Source organism: Plectropomus leopardus, chromosome 12 (genome assembly GCF_008729295.1).
Source record: "Plectropomus leopardus isolate mb chromosome 12, YSFRI_Pleo_2.0, whole genome shotgun sequence".
NCBI classification, from domain to species: Eukaryota; Metazoa; Chordata; class Actinopteri; order Perciformes; family Serranidae; genus Plectropomus; species Plectropomus leopardus.
Window position 1 is genome coordinate 33,986,849 of NC_056474.1, and position 19,237 is coordinate 34,006,085.

General features: G+C 42.0%; 1 protein-coding gene across 1 annotated transcript in view; it reads left to right on the forward strand.

Moving 5' to 3' along the window:
• LOC121951861 (potassium voltage-gated channel subfamily H member 2-like) overlaps nucleotides 1-19,237 on the forward strand; it is a 74,611-nt gene that overhangs the window by 25,773 nt on the left and 29,601 nt on the right. Inside the window, exons 7-9 of the mRNA XM_042498346.1 lie at nucleotides 688-775; nucleotides 14,411-14,575; nucleotides 14,706-14,827. Coding sequence (XP_042354280.1) covers nucleotides 688-775; nucleotides 14,411-14,575; nucleotides 14,706-14,827 — 375 coding nt within the window. The remainder of the gene's footprint in view (nucleotides 1-687; nucleotides 776-14,410; nucleotides 14,576-14,705; nucleotides 14,828-19,237) is intronic.

The following is a 19,237-nucleotide window of genomic DNA, read 5'->3' on the forward strand; positions in this document are numbered from 1 at the left end:
GGAGATCGACAGGCGGATCCGTGCAGCGTCTGCACTAATGCGGACTCTGCACCGATCTGTTGTGGTGGAGAGGGAGCTGAGCCGAAAGGCAAAGCTCTCGATTTACCGGTCAATCTTCGCTCCTACCCTCTCCTGTGGTCACGAGCTTTGGGTATTGACCGAAAGAACAAGATAGCGGGTACAAGCGGCCGAAAGGAGTTTCCTCCGTAGGGTGGCTGGGCTCTCCCTTAGAGATAGGGTGAGAAGCTCGGTCATCCGGGAGGAGCTCGGAGTAGAGCCGCTGCTCCTCCGCGTTGAGAAGAGCCAGATGAGGTGGCTCGGGCATCTAATTAGGATGCCTTCAGGACGCCTCCCTGGTGAGGTGTTCAGGGCACATCCCACCAGTAGGAGGCCCCGGGGAAGACCCAGGACACACTGGAGAGACTATGTCTCACAGCTGGCCTGGGAATGCCTCGGGGTACCCCAGGAAGAGCTGGACAAAGTGGCTGGGGAGAGGGAAGTCTGGTCTTCCCTGCTTAGGCTGCTGCCCCGGCGACCCGACCCTGGATAAGCGGAAGAAAATGGATGGATGGATGGATGGATAATTGCCAAAAAATAATAATAACAATTATGATTATCAGTTATTATTATTATTATTATATATCAAACAAAGTACTCTCTTTGTGTACCCTATCTTTACTCCTCCAGGTTTTAAAAGGTTTCCCAGAGTGCCTCCAAGCAGATATTTGTCTCCACCTCAACAGGTCACTGCTTCAGAACTTTAAGGCTTTTAAAGGTAATATTACTTAACATACACGTGAGAAATGGATCTTTTATATAAACAACTAGATATCACACATTTATCATGGTGCAACATAAGACAGTTTACTGGAGTACTGATCTTAACTACAGTTTTGAGTTTTGTGTACATCAGTAATTCTATTTTATGAGACATGAAGTAGTTAACATGCAGTAGTTAGAATTTGCTTTACCTCCACCAGCTACATCAAAATGCCTCATTCTTCAAATGCTGTCTACCCCTAACTCATTTTTGTTTGTCAAGTCAAGTCAGTTTTATTTATATAGCCCATTATCACAAAAACATGGTTTGCCTCAGAGGGCTTTACAGTGTACGACATCCCTCTGCCCTTAGACCCTCACATCACCCGAGGAAAAAACTCCCCAAAAAGAACCCCTGTAACGGGGAAAAAAAAAAAAAAGAGGAAGAAACCTCAGGAAGAGCGGTAGAGGATAGTGAGGGATCCCTCTTCCAGGACGGACAGACGAGCAATAGATGTCGTAAATAGCAAATGAAATACAATCATGGCAAAAAAGGAAAGAGAAAGAGAGGGGGGAGAGAGGGTGAGAGAGGGTGGGGGAGAGGAGAGGGGGGGGGGGGGGCACAGCAATAATAGAAACAGATGCATGTCATATTACAATAATGGTAGGTGTGAAATTAGTAATTGCTCTCTATGATGATGTTGATAGAGATGATAACAGTCTCATGCATATGTGAAAGGGAGTTGTCCAAAGGCAAGATCACAGCATCGGCGCAACTAGGACCAGACCACGATCAGGGCGAGCGGGGGGCACAGAATCAGTACAGCCACAGCATGAGCACAACCAAAGGCAGGGTCGCGGCATCAGCACAGCTATCACCACGGTCAGGCACAGTCAAGGTTACGGCCAGGATCCAGGGAAACTAGGAAACAAGGGAGCAGGAACGCTCCCGAGAGGCAACAGGATTAGCGTAGTGCAGTTCAACAGACCCAGGCTCTGTAATCGCGAGCCCCAGGTAGTGAGAGTACCACATGGCTATCACAGAGCTAAGCTAAGCTTGCACATGGCAATGCAGTTAACAGACATGCATGATTTCTGATGGCGGCATTGAGAGAAGGAAAGGAGCTCAGCGTATCAGAGGAAGTCCCCCGACAGGTTAAACCTATGTCAGCCTAACTATGGGCTGGTCCAGGCAGCCTGAGCCAGCCCTAATTATAAGCTTTATCAAAGAGGAAGGTCTTAAGTCTACCTTTAAAAGTTGAAACGGTGTCTGCCTCCCTGACCGAAAATGGAAGATGGTTCCATAGGAGAGGAGCGTGGTAACTGAAGGCTCTGGTTCCTAACCTACTTTTGGAAACTTTGGGAACCACAAGTAACCCTGCGTTTTCAGAGCGCAGTGATCTTGAGGGTTGGTAAGGAACTATGAGCTGTGACAGATAGGATGGAGCCTGACCATTTAGAGCTTTGTAAGTAAGGAGGAGGATTTTAAATTCAATCCTGGATTTCACAGGGAGCCAGTGCAGAGAAGCTAAAACAGGAGAAATATGATCCCTTTTCTTGCTTCCCGTTAAAACACGAGCAGCAGCGTTCTGCACCAGAGATTTGTTGGGGCAACCAAATAATAGGGAATTACAGTAATCCAGCCTAGAAGTGACAAATGCATGTACTAATTTTTCAGCATCTGTTTGGGATAGGATATGTCTAATTTTTGCGATGTTACGCAAGTGAAAGAAAGCCGTCCTTGAAGTTTGTTTTATATGGGAGGCAAAGGATAAATCCTGGTCAAAATAAAACTCCGAGGTTCCTTACAGTTGTGCTAGAGGCCAAGGTAATGCCATCTAGAGAAATTAAATTGTTGGAAAAGGAGCTTCTGAGGTGTTTTGGGCCAAGAACAATAACTTCAGTTTTGTCTGAATTCAACATCAGGAAATTACGGCTCATCCAGGCTTTTACATCCTTAAGACATGTTTGAAGTCTAGATAGCTGATCAGTTTCATCTGGTTTCATAGATAGATATAATTGCGTATCATCAGCATAACAATGGAAATTTAAGGAATGTTTTCTAATTATGTTGCCTAGAGGAAGCATATATAAAGTGAAAAGGATTGGTCCAAGCACCGAACCTTGTGGCACTCCAAAGCAGACCTTTGTATGTGCGGAGGGTTGATCATTGATGTGAACAAATTGGGAACGATCTGATAAGTATGACTTAAACCAGGCTAGTGACGTTCCTTTAAGGCCAATTGAGGTTTCAAGTCTGTGCAGTAAGATTTGATGGTCACTGGTGTCAAATGCAGCACTGAGATCTAATAGGATTAAAACAGAGACCAGACCTGTGTCAGAAGCGATAAATAAGTCGTTATTAATTTTTACTAGTGCCGTCTCTGTGCTATGATGAACTCTAAAGCCTGACTGAAAGTCCTCGAATAAAGTGTTGTCTCGGAGAAAGTCACAGAGCTGATGAGCAACCACTCTCTCAAGGATTTTAGAAATAAAGGGGAGATTAGATATCGGTCTATAGTTAGCTAAAATCTCAGGATCGAGAGTGGGCTTCTTTAGAAGAGGTTTAATGACAGCTACTTTAAAAGACTGGGGTACATAACTGTCAATAAAGACGTGTTGATTATATCTAATAAAAAGTTGTCTAATAAAGGTAAAACTTCCTTAAGGAGCTTAGTTGGGGTGGGGTCTAGTAGGCATGTTGATGGCTTAGATGCAGAAACCAAAGTATAGAGTTGATGAAGGTCAATGGGGGAGAAATGGTCTAGATAAATTTCGGGCCTTGCTGCCATAATCAGGCTATCTGAGTTCGGGGTCAGGTCAGTTGAGGGTAAGAGGTGATGGATTTTATCTCGAATAGTTATGATTTTATTATTAAAGAAATTCATAAAGTCGTCACTGCTTAGGGCTGAAGGAATACAGGGCTCTATAGAGCTGTGACTCTGAGTCAACCTGGCTACAGTGTTGAAAAGAAACCTGGGATTGTTTTTGTTTTCCTCAATTAGTGATGAATAATAGTTTGCCCTGGCATGGCGGAGGGCCTTCTTATAGACTTTAAGACTGTCCAGCCAGACTAAACGGGACTCTTCCAGTTTGGTCGAACGCCAATGTCTTTCAAATTTTCGCGATGTTTGTTTCAATTTGCGAATCTGGAGGTTAAACCATGGGGCTAATTTTTTTTGTTTCATTATTTTCTTCTTGAAGGGTGCAACAGTGTCGAGAGCTGATCGCAGTGAGCCAGTAGCATTATCGATGAGACAGTCAATTTGGGAATGACTTAAGTTAGTAGTAGTGTGCTCAGGAGTTGTAAGACATGGTAATGATGTCAAAGCAGAGGGAATTAGTTTCTTAAATTTAGCCACTGCTGAATCAGATAGACATCTAGAAGAGTAGCTCTTACTGAGAGGCTTGTAGTCAAGTAATAAAAAATTAAAAGTTATCAAATAATGGTCAGACAGAGCAGGAATCTCAGGAAAGACTAATAAATCTGCAATATCAATGCCGTATGCAAGGACTAAATCGAGGGTGTGATTGTAGCGGTGGGTGGGTTTATGTACACACTGACTGAAGCCTATTGACTATTAACATCCATGTGAATGTTAAAATCCCCTACGATAATAATTTTGTCTGATTTGAGCACTAAACTTGATATAAGCTCAGAGAACTCAGATAGAAATTCAGAGTATGGGCCGGGGGTGCGGTACACTATGACAAATAGAATTGGCTGTAAAGTTTTCCAGGATGGGTGAGAAAGACTAAGAAAAAGGCTTTCAAATGAATTATAGTTTAACTTGGCCTTAGTGTGAATTGCTAAGCTTGAATCAAAAATAGCAGCAACTCCACCTCCTCGGCCAGTGTCCCGCGCAACGTGACTATTTATATGACCAGGAGGAGTGGATTCATTCAGGCTAACGTACTCTTCAGGACAGAGCCAGGTCTCAGTGAGGCAGAATAAATCAATATGGTTATCCAATATCAAATCAGTGACTAAATGAGCCTTGGTTGATAAGGATCTAACGTTCAAGAGTCCGCATTTAATTCTCCTGTTATGATGCTGTGTGACAAGAGATGAGTTAATTTTTATGAGATTTTCATGTACAACTCCCCTTTTGTTTATTTTAGGATTAAACAAATGAAGTGGTCGGGGACAGACACTTCATTTGTTTAATACAAATGCTATTGGAATACATATTAAATTTGTCTTTAATGTCCTGACAGTATAAAAACATACAGTTAGACCATTTCCAGCCTTTCCCAGGTTCTAAACTGAAATCCGTAGGCTAACCATTTGAAGATTTTAGCCCTGCCCTTTAATTGATGCCTTTCAATTATTCATTTCATATCTTTAGGGGGCTAGTTATCCAAGAGCTGCAAGATGGCTCGTTAATAAAGGGTCTTCCATTAACCTGTTCACTGGCAGTCCCTTCTCTTTTGATCTTTCTATCTCATTCCATCTTGATCTATAACTAAGTTTACACCACGGACTGTATGTAAAGATGGATGACGCCCACCCACCTCCATGCTTAAGCGAAGCTAAAATATCCTGGATACAGATGCAGCCATCTTGCGCTGGTGATGTGACATTGAGAGACGGAGTCTGTACAGTAGCAATATCTGTCCAACCAACTGTGAGCTTCCCCACTGAATGCGAGCACACAGATTGGCATACACAGCTGTCAGTCATGGCAGGAAATCCTTTTTGTAGAACTGAATAACTTAATTAAAACTGAACTTGTCATGAAAACAAACACTTGCGCAAACATCAGGGTGACAGTGACAGTGACAGAAACCATCTTTGGGAAAAAAATTTATTCAGCATGTACTTTGAGTTTTTACTTTGGCCTATGTCCATTCACTAATGTGGAGGTGCAGGCTTTATGAACTATACTGCAGAGTAGAATAATGGAACCCAACTTTGGCCATCAGAAACAATGGGTTTTACATTTGTAGCCCTGTGCCTCTTATTTCATTCTTTTATTTACAGAAATTAAAATGTTTGAAGTTGATAATAAATAATAGTCCATAAGGTGTAAATATGTTTTTAAAAATGTTGTATTATAACATGTTAAAAAGTCATTCTATGTACAGTTAAAAAGTCAGAGGTTAAGGGGTGGTGTAAGTTTTAGAAAACATTTCATAGGGTTATAGGCACAAAGAGCAGGAGACAGTGTTAATTTTTGGTGCAGTGGAGCATCCTATCATTCTCTCATCTTTGTACCATCAGTCCTGAGCCAATCCTGTCCTCACCTTGTTCAGGTAGGAGGTGCTTAGCGTCAACTACTGCGTATCAAAGATGATAGCGGCAGAGCCGTTTTATCAGCGTCGAGCATGAGAGCTGTAAGCTTTAAAGTAAAAACACTCTAAACTCCCAAGACTGACGAAGAGTCGTTACATGGTTGAAGTGTGTGTACTCTGAGAAGCTGCCAGAGGTAAATTGATGTGTTTTATGTACTTACTGTTATTTGAAATGTGTAAAAACGAGCTAAAATGCTAATCGCTGCTAGCCGTTAGCTCAGCATGCTCATAGCCTGTTCATACTGTTGATTTTGCATTGCGGATAGCAATTGCTAACGGTGTCGTTTATATACTGTGGGTTTTCGCCACGAGCTAGCCTGTAGCGCTGATATTAAAAGGAGTTATTTGATTCAGGACTGGACATTTGAGCCATACAGGAGAGAGAGACTGTAGCTGCTGTACTGGAGAGCATGTTTCCTGCCTCGTGGTGCTGCTCGCTTCACCCTGACCGCTGAAACATCATGCCCTCTGCCCTTTTTCCCCATCCCCCACATCTCTGACTGTTGGATTTGTAAGTACTTTTGCACGTGCACTTTTAGTTTGCGCTGTTAACTCAGTGAAACGGCCTTTTGTTTTTGGCCTTACCGCTCACGAGCATCGACCGGGCCTGCAACGTTTTATTTTATTTTTCATTTTCGTTAATAGCCCGTGTGAGTGTGTGTGTGAGTGTGGGCTATGGACATTTTAGCTTATGGTCATTTTCATTCATTTTCACCTTCCTTCACTGATCTAATGTGGGTCAAACTGTGAGATCCTTGTGTGGGTTTTGGACATTGTTCCCAGTACACATTTAAAGGTCAACACTGAACCAGTTAACTAATTTGAATAACATTCCATAACTGTGTAATAAATAACTGTGACTGTTCAACTAATTCTGTGTTTAAATTATAAGGTTAATACTTTGTGGTTACTTAAAATACAGGTTAGTCAGAACACTTTAAAGGGGAAGTACCTAGATTTGTGCTACTTCTTAGATATTATTGGAGGCACCGTCAAATTATTTCATATTCTTATTTAGGTCCTTACCGGTATATTGCGCCAAATCCAGACGAACTCAGGCCCCGTTCCAGTGTACTACAACACCCCAATCGATTGTCAGTCACTGCTAATTAGCTACCTGGGGCTGGGGTTACACATTAAACTTAGAACTTAAGAAAAACCTCAGAGAACCACCCATTAAAATAAAAAGGCTGATAGCCCATTTAGCCTGATTAATTAATCAAGTCTCATAAACTGAAGGCTGCTATAAAGTTCTTTTTCTGGTGTACAGTGATTGGACTTTATACACACACAAAAAACAAGATCAAGTGTCTTTATAAATTAAAGGTTTATTAAACTATTAATTACACAGCAAAACTAATCTTAAAAGACTACAAATAAATGAGTTTAGGAATAAGTCAGGATAAATGATGAAACAGTGAATACAGCGAACACACAGGGGAAGGGATAAAAAACCAGTGAAGAACTGAATTAGATGTGACATCTCGACATGATCATTCACTGAAATAGTGCACGATGATCAAGCAGCTGAGAATTTAAGATTAAAGGGAGGTCTAACACTATCTATGTTTTCTTCAGAAGTCTCAATGCCAGGGAAAAGGTTCATTCTGGAAAAGTTGCAGTGTAGCCTTTGTGTATGCACTGGACGGGCAGCTTGGTTACACTCATGCGGCCTCTGTCAATTAGAACGTTGCAAACTCGGCTTGAGTTTGTTTCCTCCATCTCTCTCTCTCCCAATGGACAGTTGGATCATCTTCTGACATCTATTGTGGCTGAGATGAGATCATGATGACAGCTTCATTCAAGTCTCATTTGAAGTCTTTTTGTCCCACAGTCTTTCTTGTGCAAAGTCCTTTGGTTCTAAATCATCATTTAGAACACTAATGTTGCATGGCCTGTTTCTTTTTCAGGGTAGATTAACAGCAGCAGCACCTCCCAGCATCTCAGGCTGCTCTAGCTTGCTGCACAGAATCCCCCATCAAACAAAACCTATGATTAGAAAATCTAAATTCCCATGATTACAAAACAATTCCTCCTCCATACACACACACACACACACACACACACACACACACACACACAGACACACAGGCACAGCTTGTGTTTGTCAGTTTGGCCTCAAAATGTAAATGCATGTAAGCAAAGTTCCAGTTCTTTAGGTTTGAGATGTCTGCACAACATTTAGATCAAAGTACATTTTTACTTTGAATATCAAAATCAGTTGATGTGGTCCTTACTCCCAGTCTGAAGATGTCAGGTGTGTGTCACATATTGGTTACGCAACAAAAGCATAAAATTGTCAGTTTCTTAGATGTAGGTATCTCCTAATGACTTCTTCAGTCTCTCCAGGAGCTCACTTGACAGTTCCTCACATCAAATAAGCCGTAAGTTAACTCAAACTGTCCAGTTGGGCAATAGAATTGTAATTCAGCTCTGCTGCCCTGAGTCATAAGTTCGATCAGGCAATTAGGTCCATTAGCCCGAGGGGAATCTCCAAAAGAAGTTTCAGTTTTAGTTAGGCATTTGAATATACATATTCTTATCAGGAGTTTTACTCATCATCCACTAAATGAAAGAAGTTGTAGCTTTTCTTTCATTCATGTCTCCATTAGTTTTCCTCTGTCTCTTTCATTGCTATGCTAGCTGCAGATGCTGCAGGTGCTATGGATGTTTTCCTTCCAACTGAATTCCCCGCTGCCACAGCTCCTGTTTAGCCTCCTGTGCATCCTCATAGGTCCGCAGGCCAGTGCCCCACTGGATAGGGATCCTCGTGAATGGGGTTTGGAATCGGATGCCTTTCTTTTTAAGTGCTTCTTTAATACCCCTATAGGCCCTGCCTTTCTCCAGGTGTAATCATGGTCAAAGAAAACCCCCATTATTTATTGAATTTTCCTCTTCCAGGCCAACTTCAAGACTCCATTTGTTCTTTTTTTTTACATCAATTTTTCCCTTCAATAGTTTGCAAATTAAAGTTTTCAAGTTGAGGGGTCTGAATTTAAGACTGATTGAAACAGACTAAATAACACTGTGTCCATCTCGCTAGGCTAGTTTCATAAGTGAAGAAATACAATTTCAAAAACTCCCAAATGCGTACCAAGATATGAAACTGATATTAATCTTAGGGTCTGACTCTGAGGAAGATGGCAATTTTTTCCAAAATTTGGGAGTCTTCCTTTAAACAGGCACAAGACATCAATAACCTTGAGGAATAGGCCCAGTGGTTCTCCTTTGTTCAATTCTTCTTGGTATTTTCTGAAAGGAATGAGAGATAGCATGTCAGTCTAAGACTGGAAAAAAACACTCAACAGAAAGACAATGACAAAGTGTTCAATCTGATTAAAGGGGATTTAAATAATTCACACATCATCCCTTGCCCCAGGAAAAAGTTAGTATTTCTGAGCATGCATGGCTCTCTCCTGAAGCTACAAGCCACAGAGATAACCATCCAATCAGTGATGCAACTGGGACGTAAACTCTTTGACTTTGACTTTGACTTTGACTTTAGGAGGCCATAACTTCTTGTATGTACTGTTACACTTCACTCAGTGTAAGAGCATTTTACATTTCACTAAGGTGCAATTCTGGGGGAGGAGTAATGGGTAATTCATTAAGGTAATACAACAGATGTACAAACAAAAATAAACACTCATTGAAATACATTTCATTTAAGTAAGCTAACTCAGGCACGGGCTGCATCAAAGCACCACAACGTTACTGTTCAAAGGAAAGAGAAATACTCTCTAGGCAGCTACATATATATATATATATATATATATATATATATATATATATATATATATATATATATATATATATATATATATATATATATATATCCGTGTGTGGCTTTTCAATCTTGATTGCCCCCTAGTGTCTGTGCAGTATAGATCATAAAGCCCTCCCCTCCATGTTCATGATTGTGACATAGGCCAAACTATAAACTGAAAGTACACGCCAAATACATTTTTCCACTGTCACTGAAGGTAGTTATCATCACCCTGATGTTTGTTCAAGTGTCTGTTTTTATAGTAAAGTTGGTTTTGTTGAGTTATTAGACTTTCCAAAATAGTGATTTTCCACTGTGACTGGCAGCTGTAGTGACAGCCACTCCATGTGCTCCCTGCTCAGGACTAATCAGATGGGTATTTTGGCGGGAAATGCCCCTACCACAGATATTGCCACTGTGCAGAATCCGGCTCTCAATGACATCACTATCACAAGATGACAACGCCTGTATCTTCGCTATTTTAACCTTTTTTTTTTTTTTTTTTTTTTTTTACCTGTCCTGTTCGGCAGCTTAGGCATGCAGTATGAGAGGTCTGGATGTCTTGAGGTGCCATAACAGATTTGCTCTGCAAAGGAGGAGTCTGACATACTTCCTCCTGTTGCAGTCCGTACTGAGATTTATTGGCAAGGCTACCGGACAGCACAACGTTGGAGTGGATAGGAAGAGAGAAAAGAGAGAGGTTGGGGGACACAGAGGGGAGGGGAAGACACAAGAGACAACAAAAACAACAGCAACAATAACAACAACAACGACAATGAAAACGATGACAACAATGCTAACTACAATAATGACAGCTGCAAGTATTTACAACAGTATTAACGGTGGAAGCAGGCAGGAAATGAGTAAAAAAAAGAGGAAAAAAATAGATAAATAAGTAAGTAATTAGAGAGAAAAGAGAAAAAAATAAAATAAAATAGAATAAAGTAAATAATAAATAAATGAAGTAAATAATAAATAAAAAAAAAAAAAAACAGACTGCATAAATACTTACCCAACATAACCTTGACATGGATAACCTCCATATTTGTAACTGTTGTACGTGTGTGATTGTATAACAGTTGTGTGCTGTGTGTGTGTGTGTGTGTGTGTGTGTGTGTGTGTGTGTGTGTGCGTGTGTGAGGGTTTGTCATTGGATGTGGTTTGTAGTTGACGGGGGGGGCCGTAACAACACCCCCCAAACTCCCAGGGGCAAGCAGGCCAAGACCCAAGCCACCAGAGCACCCAACAGCCCCCCAGAACACGACAGACCCAACACCACGTGCCCCAGAGACAGCCACGCGCCCCACCCAAGGGGGAACAAGCAAGGGAACACAGAGGCAACGCCCCTCCGGCCGGGGGGAAGCCCCCAGAGGGGACAAGGGACAGGGGGCCCCTGGCCCAGCCCAAGGCCAGCAACCCCGGCACGATCTGAGCCATAGCCACAGGGCCCCACCAACCCGAGACCTGCCCCGACCCCCGGCGGGGAACCCGCTACGCACCAGAGAGGCCAGAGCCCCCCCAACCCCCGGCCCCAACGGGGCGGGCCACGGCCCACCATGACGACCCAGCCCACCGCCCCCGGGCCAACCCATATACCCTGTGGGGAAGACGGCGACCCCCACCCCCACCCCAACCAGGGGCGAAACCCCAGGGAGACGGGGAGAGCAGGCCCCAGCCCAGCCAGAAGCCAAACCCTCCACAGGCGCAGACAGTGTCCAGACCATCCCAGAGCTACCCAAACCCCGGCAGGGCAACCGCCACACAGCAGCAGGGCCCAAGCAACCACCCAGCCCAGTCCCGCACAGAGAGGCCGACCACCAACCCAGAGCCACCGGCGACACCCCTGCAGCAGAACTGACGCCACTCCCCCAGACCACAGACCCCCCATCCAGCCCTGCAGGGCCAGGGACAGAGGCAGTGGGGGGCCCCACCCCGCCGACTGCCGACCCCCCGTCCAACATGGATGCAGGGTGTATGTATGTGGAGGTGTGTGTATTTAGATATTTGTTATGAGATGTGTGAGTGACTACGGTGCAATTTAAAATTGGTAGGGAATGGCTAGGGCATGGGCGCTATTTTAACCTTACTTAGACCTAGTGGGGGGAAGTGGGAGCGTGGCATTCATCTTTATATACATCCAGTTCTGGTTCTGTCAGATGGGCCAAAGTTGGGCCTGAGTTACAGCTTGAGTGCTGTTGGCCTAAAAAAAAAAAAAGACTGCTTCACAAGCTACCAAAATAAAACAAAGGTGCAATATTTTTTATTTATTTATTTTTTTGTACTCACAATTCCAAGGGATGTTCGCTTGAAAGTGGAAGAAAAAAATCATGGAAAGAATACAAGTGGATTTCAGGCTTGATGTTAAAAAGCCAAAAATAATCTGATAATTTAATCTGATAACATAGAACCAAAACTGTGTGTGTTAATGTGCTAACGTGCTATTCTCGATTAGCATTTCACACACTAATCTTGCTTTCATGGCATCTAAACAAATCTCAGGCCACATTAGGATGTAGTTACTGTTTTAAACTAAGCTACCCTGCAATATGTAAAGTATAGGCCCAACTTTACCCATTGCAACACTAGTGATGTTTAGAAATTCATGCATCAAAAAAAATTATCCAATAACATATATAGGCTACTGTGTTTTATTCAGAGATGTCTTATTCTGCTGTAGAGATCTGGCTTCAACATGGGCAACCCTTTATTTGATTAGACCTCATGCAAGGATCACCAATTGTCAAAGTAAGGCTAGCAGAAATAATTAATAATAATAAATAATCATAATTAGGTTAAATAATGTGACTTAATTTACATTTAATCACCCCAAGGGGCACCATACCTGGAAAGGGAAAAATTAAAGCTGATCAATAAAATCAGTAACAAAATACATTTAACTATCAATTTGGAACTCTGATTAACTCATTGAGTGTCATTGATGTATATATACGTCATTCAAAAGCCAATGCTTGAGTGCCATTGACGTATATATACGTCAAAGTGTGTTTTCGGTGGCTGGCACAAAGGGGTGCTCTCACGCCCCCTGTGTGTAATTTTGGGGCTGCTGGGATTCGTAGTTGTAGTACAAAAGAGGGTAGATCAAAGCATGAAGTGGAGTAGCCAGGATCAGAGAGCAGAGTGATCTGTATGGAGGTGATTTGAAACTACAGCAATAAAGCTACATCAATACAATATCGGCATAAAATGCCCCCCAAAAAACGTATAGTGTCCTGCGGGGTCCGAAGCATTTACTTTGAAAAAATTGGAGTCGCCAGAATACTGCAGGTAGGAATAATGGAATAGGACTCCGGTTCTATTTTGTGGGTTTTCTCTCTCTGAACTTGGACCATGATTTGTTGCATTGCTGTACTTTGCACATTTATTTTACAGTAAAATAACATTTGTAATACAATTTTCAGATGTCATTGAAGACAAAATTCTAACATTCAAATCATTGTTTTGCTTGACAGACTCCCTTTCACAAAAATGCATTTTTCTCAGCTTTCTAGAAAAAAAGTGGTCTTTTTGATGAAACTAGCCTCTGTGCTACTTCAGATAAATCAAGAATGAAACAAGGTGCAAACAAACATTTTTTTTCCATTATGAAAAACAGAGTTTCTTCTTTCATTTGAGCTATTCAAAGCTATTCTTTGTACAAAATATTCTGTGGGTCTTGAAAGATGACGCGAAATGTTAACGATGACGCGAGTTAATAATTAAATTAATCATTATAACCAAAATTGCCACATTAATATCAAAGGGTGAAGTATTTCGTAGCTCTTGACATAGTTGTTGGCAGTTCAGTTCAGCACTTTTGTACATTATTAAGCAGACAGCAAGTATGATTCCAAAAACATTTATTCAAGAAGAAATAAAGCAAACAAAAAACACAACATATTGTAACTGCTAGTATATATGTACTTGTGGAAGTGTAAATGTGTATGTGAGAGAGAGGGACAAAGAGATGCTGTGTGTTGGTGTGAGGTGAATTAATTAACAACAGAAGCACAAAGAAGATGCCAGATCAAAGATGGCTGCAGAGCGGGGAAGTCCTCAGCTGACCATGTGGTTGGTCAAACAAAGGAACAAAGAAAAGGCGAGATCTTTAAGTTCCTTCTCTGTGTGCTTCTGTTGAGAGCCAATTTGTGAGTGTATGTATGTGATCTAATAAGTATAAAAGGTGCCTTGGTTAGTAAAAATGATCATTAGTTGCATGCAAGACCCTGTCTGTGTGAAGCATTAGCAAACTAAATTCCAAACTAAGCGATGTTCAAATGCCATGCCCAGATGTTACTTGCCAAGTGTTCTTTGGGTTGCTGGCCGAAGAAAAAGGAAGTTCCGGTTCATTCCTTGCTGTACAATTCCAAGGGTCCAGGAGGAGGCTGGCTGGTCCTGGCATCCTTGCAGAGATAGCAGTTCAGCGCTATCTATGTTCTGTTCTCTTTGTGGCTTGAGACGTTAGCTGTGGCTTTCTAACTTTTCAAAGGTCCTCTCAGTCCAGGCTATGGAAGCCTTGTTAAAGAAATTATCATGAAACAGTGGAGTTACTGCAGCAATAGATCAACACATTTTGTCTGTAATGATGTCTAGGATCCACTAAGGGCTGTCTGAGGGCACTAGCCATGAGGTTTAAGACCACCCACGCTCCTCCTGGTGACACCCTTGTACATGCTGGAGACCTGATATCAGCTCTGTACTTCATTTCTAGAGGATCCATCGAGATCCTCAAAGGAGACGTGGTGGTAGCTATACTAGGTAGGTGCATGCATGACTTTCAGGTAAATTTAGTGGCCCAAGTAAGAGTCACATAGAGTTAATTATTTCTCATACATTGATGAACACATCAAGATTCTTCTGTTCATATCATGACTTTTTTTTCCTTTAGGAAAGAATGATATCTTTGGGGAACCCATCAATGTGTATGCTCTGCCAGGGAAATCCAGTGCTGATGTCAGAGCTCTGACCTACTGTGATCTGCACAAGATAAACAGGGAGGACATATTAGAGGTATCACTGTCTTTGTTTTCCATTTATACCAATCCAGTTTCTAAATCAATGAGTGTTGATAACATAGCAGGTGTGAGGCACAGGCAAAGTTTTCAATGGTTTAGGCTAGGCATGTCAGTTTTGGTTAATCAAAATAAAAAACAAAATGCAAAATGATATGCAATACAGAACACCTGGTTTGGCTTTTCATTTACTACGTTTGAGCTTTAGCACCACATTTCAAAGTGCTATCGAAGGCACTGCTCCTAAGCTATCTGAAACTGCTTGTTCATCTTAGTTTTTACTTCCGTAACTTGATGATATCACAGTGTAACAAATGGAATAGAATGTGTACAGAATGTGCATGAAGAGAGCCAACTGACTAATCAGAGTAGACTGGACTTCTTGGGAGGTGGGACATAAGCTCAGACAGACTGCTTTAGACAGAGGGCAGTATGAGTCACATTTTGGACATTAAAGCATGGAAACCTATTCTAGTAGACCCCCAAAATACAAATATGATCCCTGAAATGATCATAATAGTGCCTCTTTAAATGTTTTGGGATTTAAATGTCTTGCTTTTTATTTTGTTGTCTGTTGGCTTTGCTGACAGCCGGCTAACCGCTCTAACATATGGAAACATATATGCCATCTGTCCAGCCTCCGTTTTTCCACTGGTTAGCTAATTTTAGCCTTGAAAACTCTGCACTACAAACAGGTTAAGTGTTTTGTGGCATGGCTCATTTACCAGCGCTGCTATGAGCCATGGTAGCCACCCTCCAATATTCCCCTGGGTGGCCCAGGTCGGTAAGCTGCTTCATTTTGAGCTGCAAAACCCCTTTAGTACCACTAACTGTGCTGACACTGCTAATGGTGCTACCCAAGCAAAAAGTTATGCTAAGGGGGTAAATGGTTCAAAAAATGAGCAGCTTAGTCACCTGGGTGACTGGAGGGAAACTGGAGGTTGGGTCAGGACGGCATTACTAGCAACAATGGCTGAATGAGCAGTGCCGCTAGCCAACTCCCACCTGGCTAACTCGCTGCCTGTGTCCCACAAGATCTGGGTGATGAGCAGTGCTGAAATGATGAGTTGCAAAGGTAGTGTGCTGCCCTCAATGCACGTGCTGAATATGTATCTTGGCAGTCAGTTAAACGCCTTTTGTTTATCACAGCTCTTGAGACAGTATCAGTTTGTCCGCAGGTTTAATGACTAGAAAGGGGTAAATCTGAAAACACGAAAAAGGTGCAATCAGAAATCATGCCCGTCATAAATATCTTGTAGATAAGCATACTTTTATCATGACTTAACTCACTGCTCTTTGAGCCCCCGCAACTCACTCACATTCAAATACCTCCCCTAAGGAGCAATCCCCAACAGTTACTTTTCTGACATATCAATAGCATTTTAGTGCACTCTCAACTCCCAGTGACTACAAGAATATCATATAACATAAATGAACTAAACTGACCAGCAAGTGATGTCAGTAACATATGATGTGCAGCACAGCTGATCATCTGTCAGACTGACTGGGAGAGACCCCTTATTTAAGAACAATTTTAAAACCTTACAAGACCGGAAAAAGTCTTGTAAGGTTCGCTCAATACAGCTCTGTCAGAGAGCTATACAGGCAGCCTTTAATGTAAATTGTTTATCAGCTGATTAGGCAAAAGGCCTAATATTACTGAAATGGATTTTTTTATTACTATTTTACTCTTGATTTAATATTTATTCATTCATACATTTTCCGTAACCGCTCTGTCCTCGCAAGGGTTGCGGGGGGCTGGAGCCAATTCCCGCTGCCATTGGGCAGAAGGCGGGGTACACCATAGACAGGTTGCCAGACTATTGCAGGGCCGACACAAATAGACAGACAACCTTTCACGCTCACAGTCTGATTTAATATTTCTTTTAAATTTAATTTATGCAGGGATCAGTGTTAGAATTACTGAGGCTATTTATTTAGTGATACGCAGGTCAACTCGCAGCAGGTCACCACCTCGGGACTGGAAGGTCAGGTGGTTCTGGTGAACTTATTAGAAAATATGGGAGGTTTTGGGCAAGTCAGTCATAAAATGACAAAGCAGCGTTCTGAGTAATTTATAAATAATTTTCAAAAACACTGTCCAATAAATCAGATTCCACTTTTTCCTCTTTCTCCATCTCTGTCATACAGCAGCAGCTTCATCGTCAGCTAGTACATGTCTCTGAATAGGCTATACAAAATATGCACTCCTGTGAGAACTTACTTTCTTCCTTCTTGTGTACTTTTTAGAAAACACACATTTAATGTTGTGATATTTACTGGAAATTATTATTGTACACGTTTTTGGATCTGCAGGTGGATTAGTTTCCAGCGAGCCAGACCCACAGATCATTGATTGTATTGTAAATTTTAAATAAGTAAAAAACACTGATTTGTGTGATTCCAAAACACTTAGAATTCAGTTATCCTAAATATTCTTCAGTGTTAGATTTTTCATACACAGGGTGACAGCGCATTAAAATACATTTTTTCCTATGACTGTGTTTATGATATTATCTGTTGATCGCAGAATGAGCACTGTGAGAACTGTGTGAATTAATAAAGACGCATGAGAGGGCATGGCATATATACAACAGAACGCTAATAAAAAATCTCCTTGACCCTAAGGGAGCTCTGTATTCTTACCACTTGATAAAAGACTTCTGTGTAGGATACACCAGTGTATCCTCTATCCTTATCTCCTCCAGATGCATTTGTGCAATTGGAAGATGCTTTATGACGGCAGAGGGGAAACAATGTCCAGGTCTTCGGAGGAGTTAGGGAGGAAGGAAGCATTAATTAACGTAATGCGAAGCACCCAGTCTCTGCAGAATGCCTCCTTCTCTTCCTGTATATGGGCTTCCTGTTTCCAGCTTCCTAGACATCACTTCCAGTTACCAGCTTCCTAAACATACTTCCTCTTTCCAGCTTCCTAAACATTACTTCCTCTTTCCAACTTCCTAAACATTGATTCCTGTCATAAAAAAGACCCCAATGAATTTATTTAAAAAAAAAAAATTAGGAACTAACTATAGTAACAAAACCCTCTCTGCCTGGTGGTATTAAACTGCCACTACTCAACAGTCCATAACAGTAATTTTGGCTTATTCTCTGGAGCTAAGAGCAGGACTGTCTCGTTAAAAGGCTGCATTAACATTTTAGTCCCATCTTTACAGGAGACTTTGATCTCTAGATCTTCCATTAGCCCAGAGGGTTTGAGTCAGATGTTAGATTTGGTGCCACTGGTGTTTAAGGAGGTTCTTAACCCAGTCACCAACTAGAGGACTGTTAGAACATCCATTGCAGACTCAACTATAGGGAGAAACTCTAAGCCGTCATCCACATAGAAGTTGCAGTTTAAAAATTGCTTGACATCAGAGTCTGTGTCCCGTACAGACTGCCTTAGACAGTAGATTGCTACTGCTGGGGAGGGACAGTTCCCAAACATATTTACCCTAATGTGGTATTCCACAATGTCCTTGGATGGGTTGTTGTCCCAAAACACTCAGGGGTAGGAAATTGCAGTCCTCTTTGCTCACCAGGAAACAGTGGTACATCTGTTGCATGTCTGCTGTTATGGCCACAGCTTCCTTGCAGAATCTGATAAGCACCCCAAGAAGGCTGTTTTTGAGGTCAGGTCCAGTTAAAAGAACACTGTTAAGAGACAATCCATTGTGCTGAGTGCTAGAGTTGAACACTACACAGGTGTTTCCGGGTTTTCTAGGAGGATGCAAGCCAAAGGACAGCAAATACCATTGCTCCTCATCTTCCTTAAGTGGGGCTGCCACCTCAGCATGTTTTGTTCTGGAAAATCTGAAGGAAGGTGAAAAAGTGCTCCTTCACCACTTGCGTCCTCTCCAGACTCTCAGTGATGAGAGTCAGCTCAGAGTCTGGACCTTGTTGTCTGTGCGACAATGTCTTCTTTTTCTTCCATTCTTGAACAGCAGCGGAGCTATCCAGCTGTTGCTTTTGTCCTTCTTTAAGCCTTGTTCCATTATTTTTATGAATAAGATGTCATCGATGGATGGAGACACTTTGTTATCATCCTTGGTCTGCTAAAATACTGTGGAGCCTAACTGCTCAGCACCCTAAGATGATTGAAACCCTGAAAATGGCTGTATCTCTTGTTCACATGGAAGACATTTGGACAGGGCTCAAAGATGGATGGTCGTTCCTGTTCTGTTGTGCTGGTATATTATGTATTCACTGTGGTGGGTTTGTGAACATCTCCCAAGCACAAGTTACCTACTATCACCCATCCAAGGTCGAGTTTCTGGGCGTAGGGAGCATCACAAGGGCAGTTCAACTGCTTGCGCACTTTGTGGACTGAAATGATGTCTTGCCAAAGGAGAAGCATGATGGGTGCATTTGGAACAAGCTCTGGGATGAGGTGAGCAACTGATTTCAG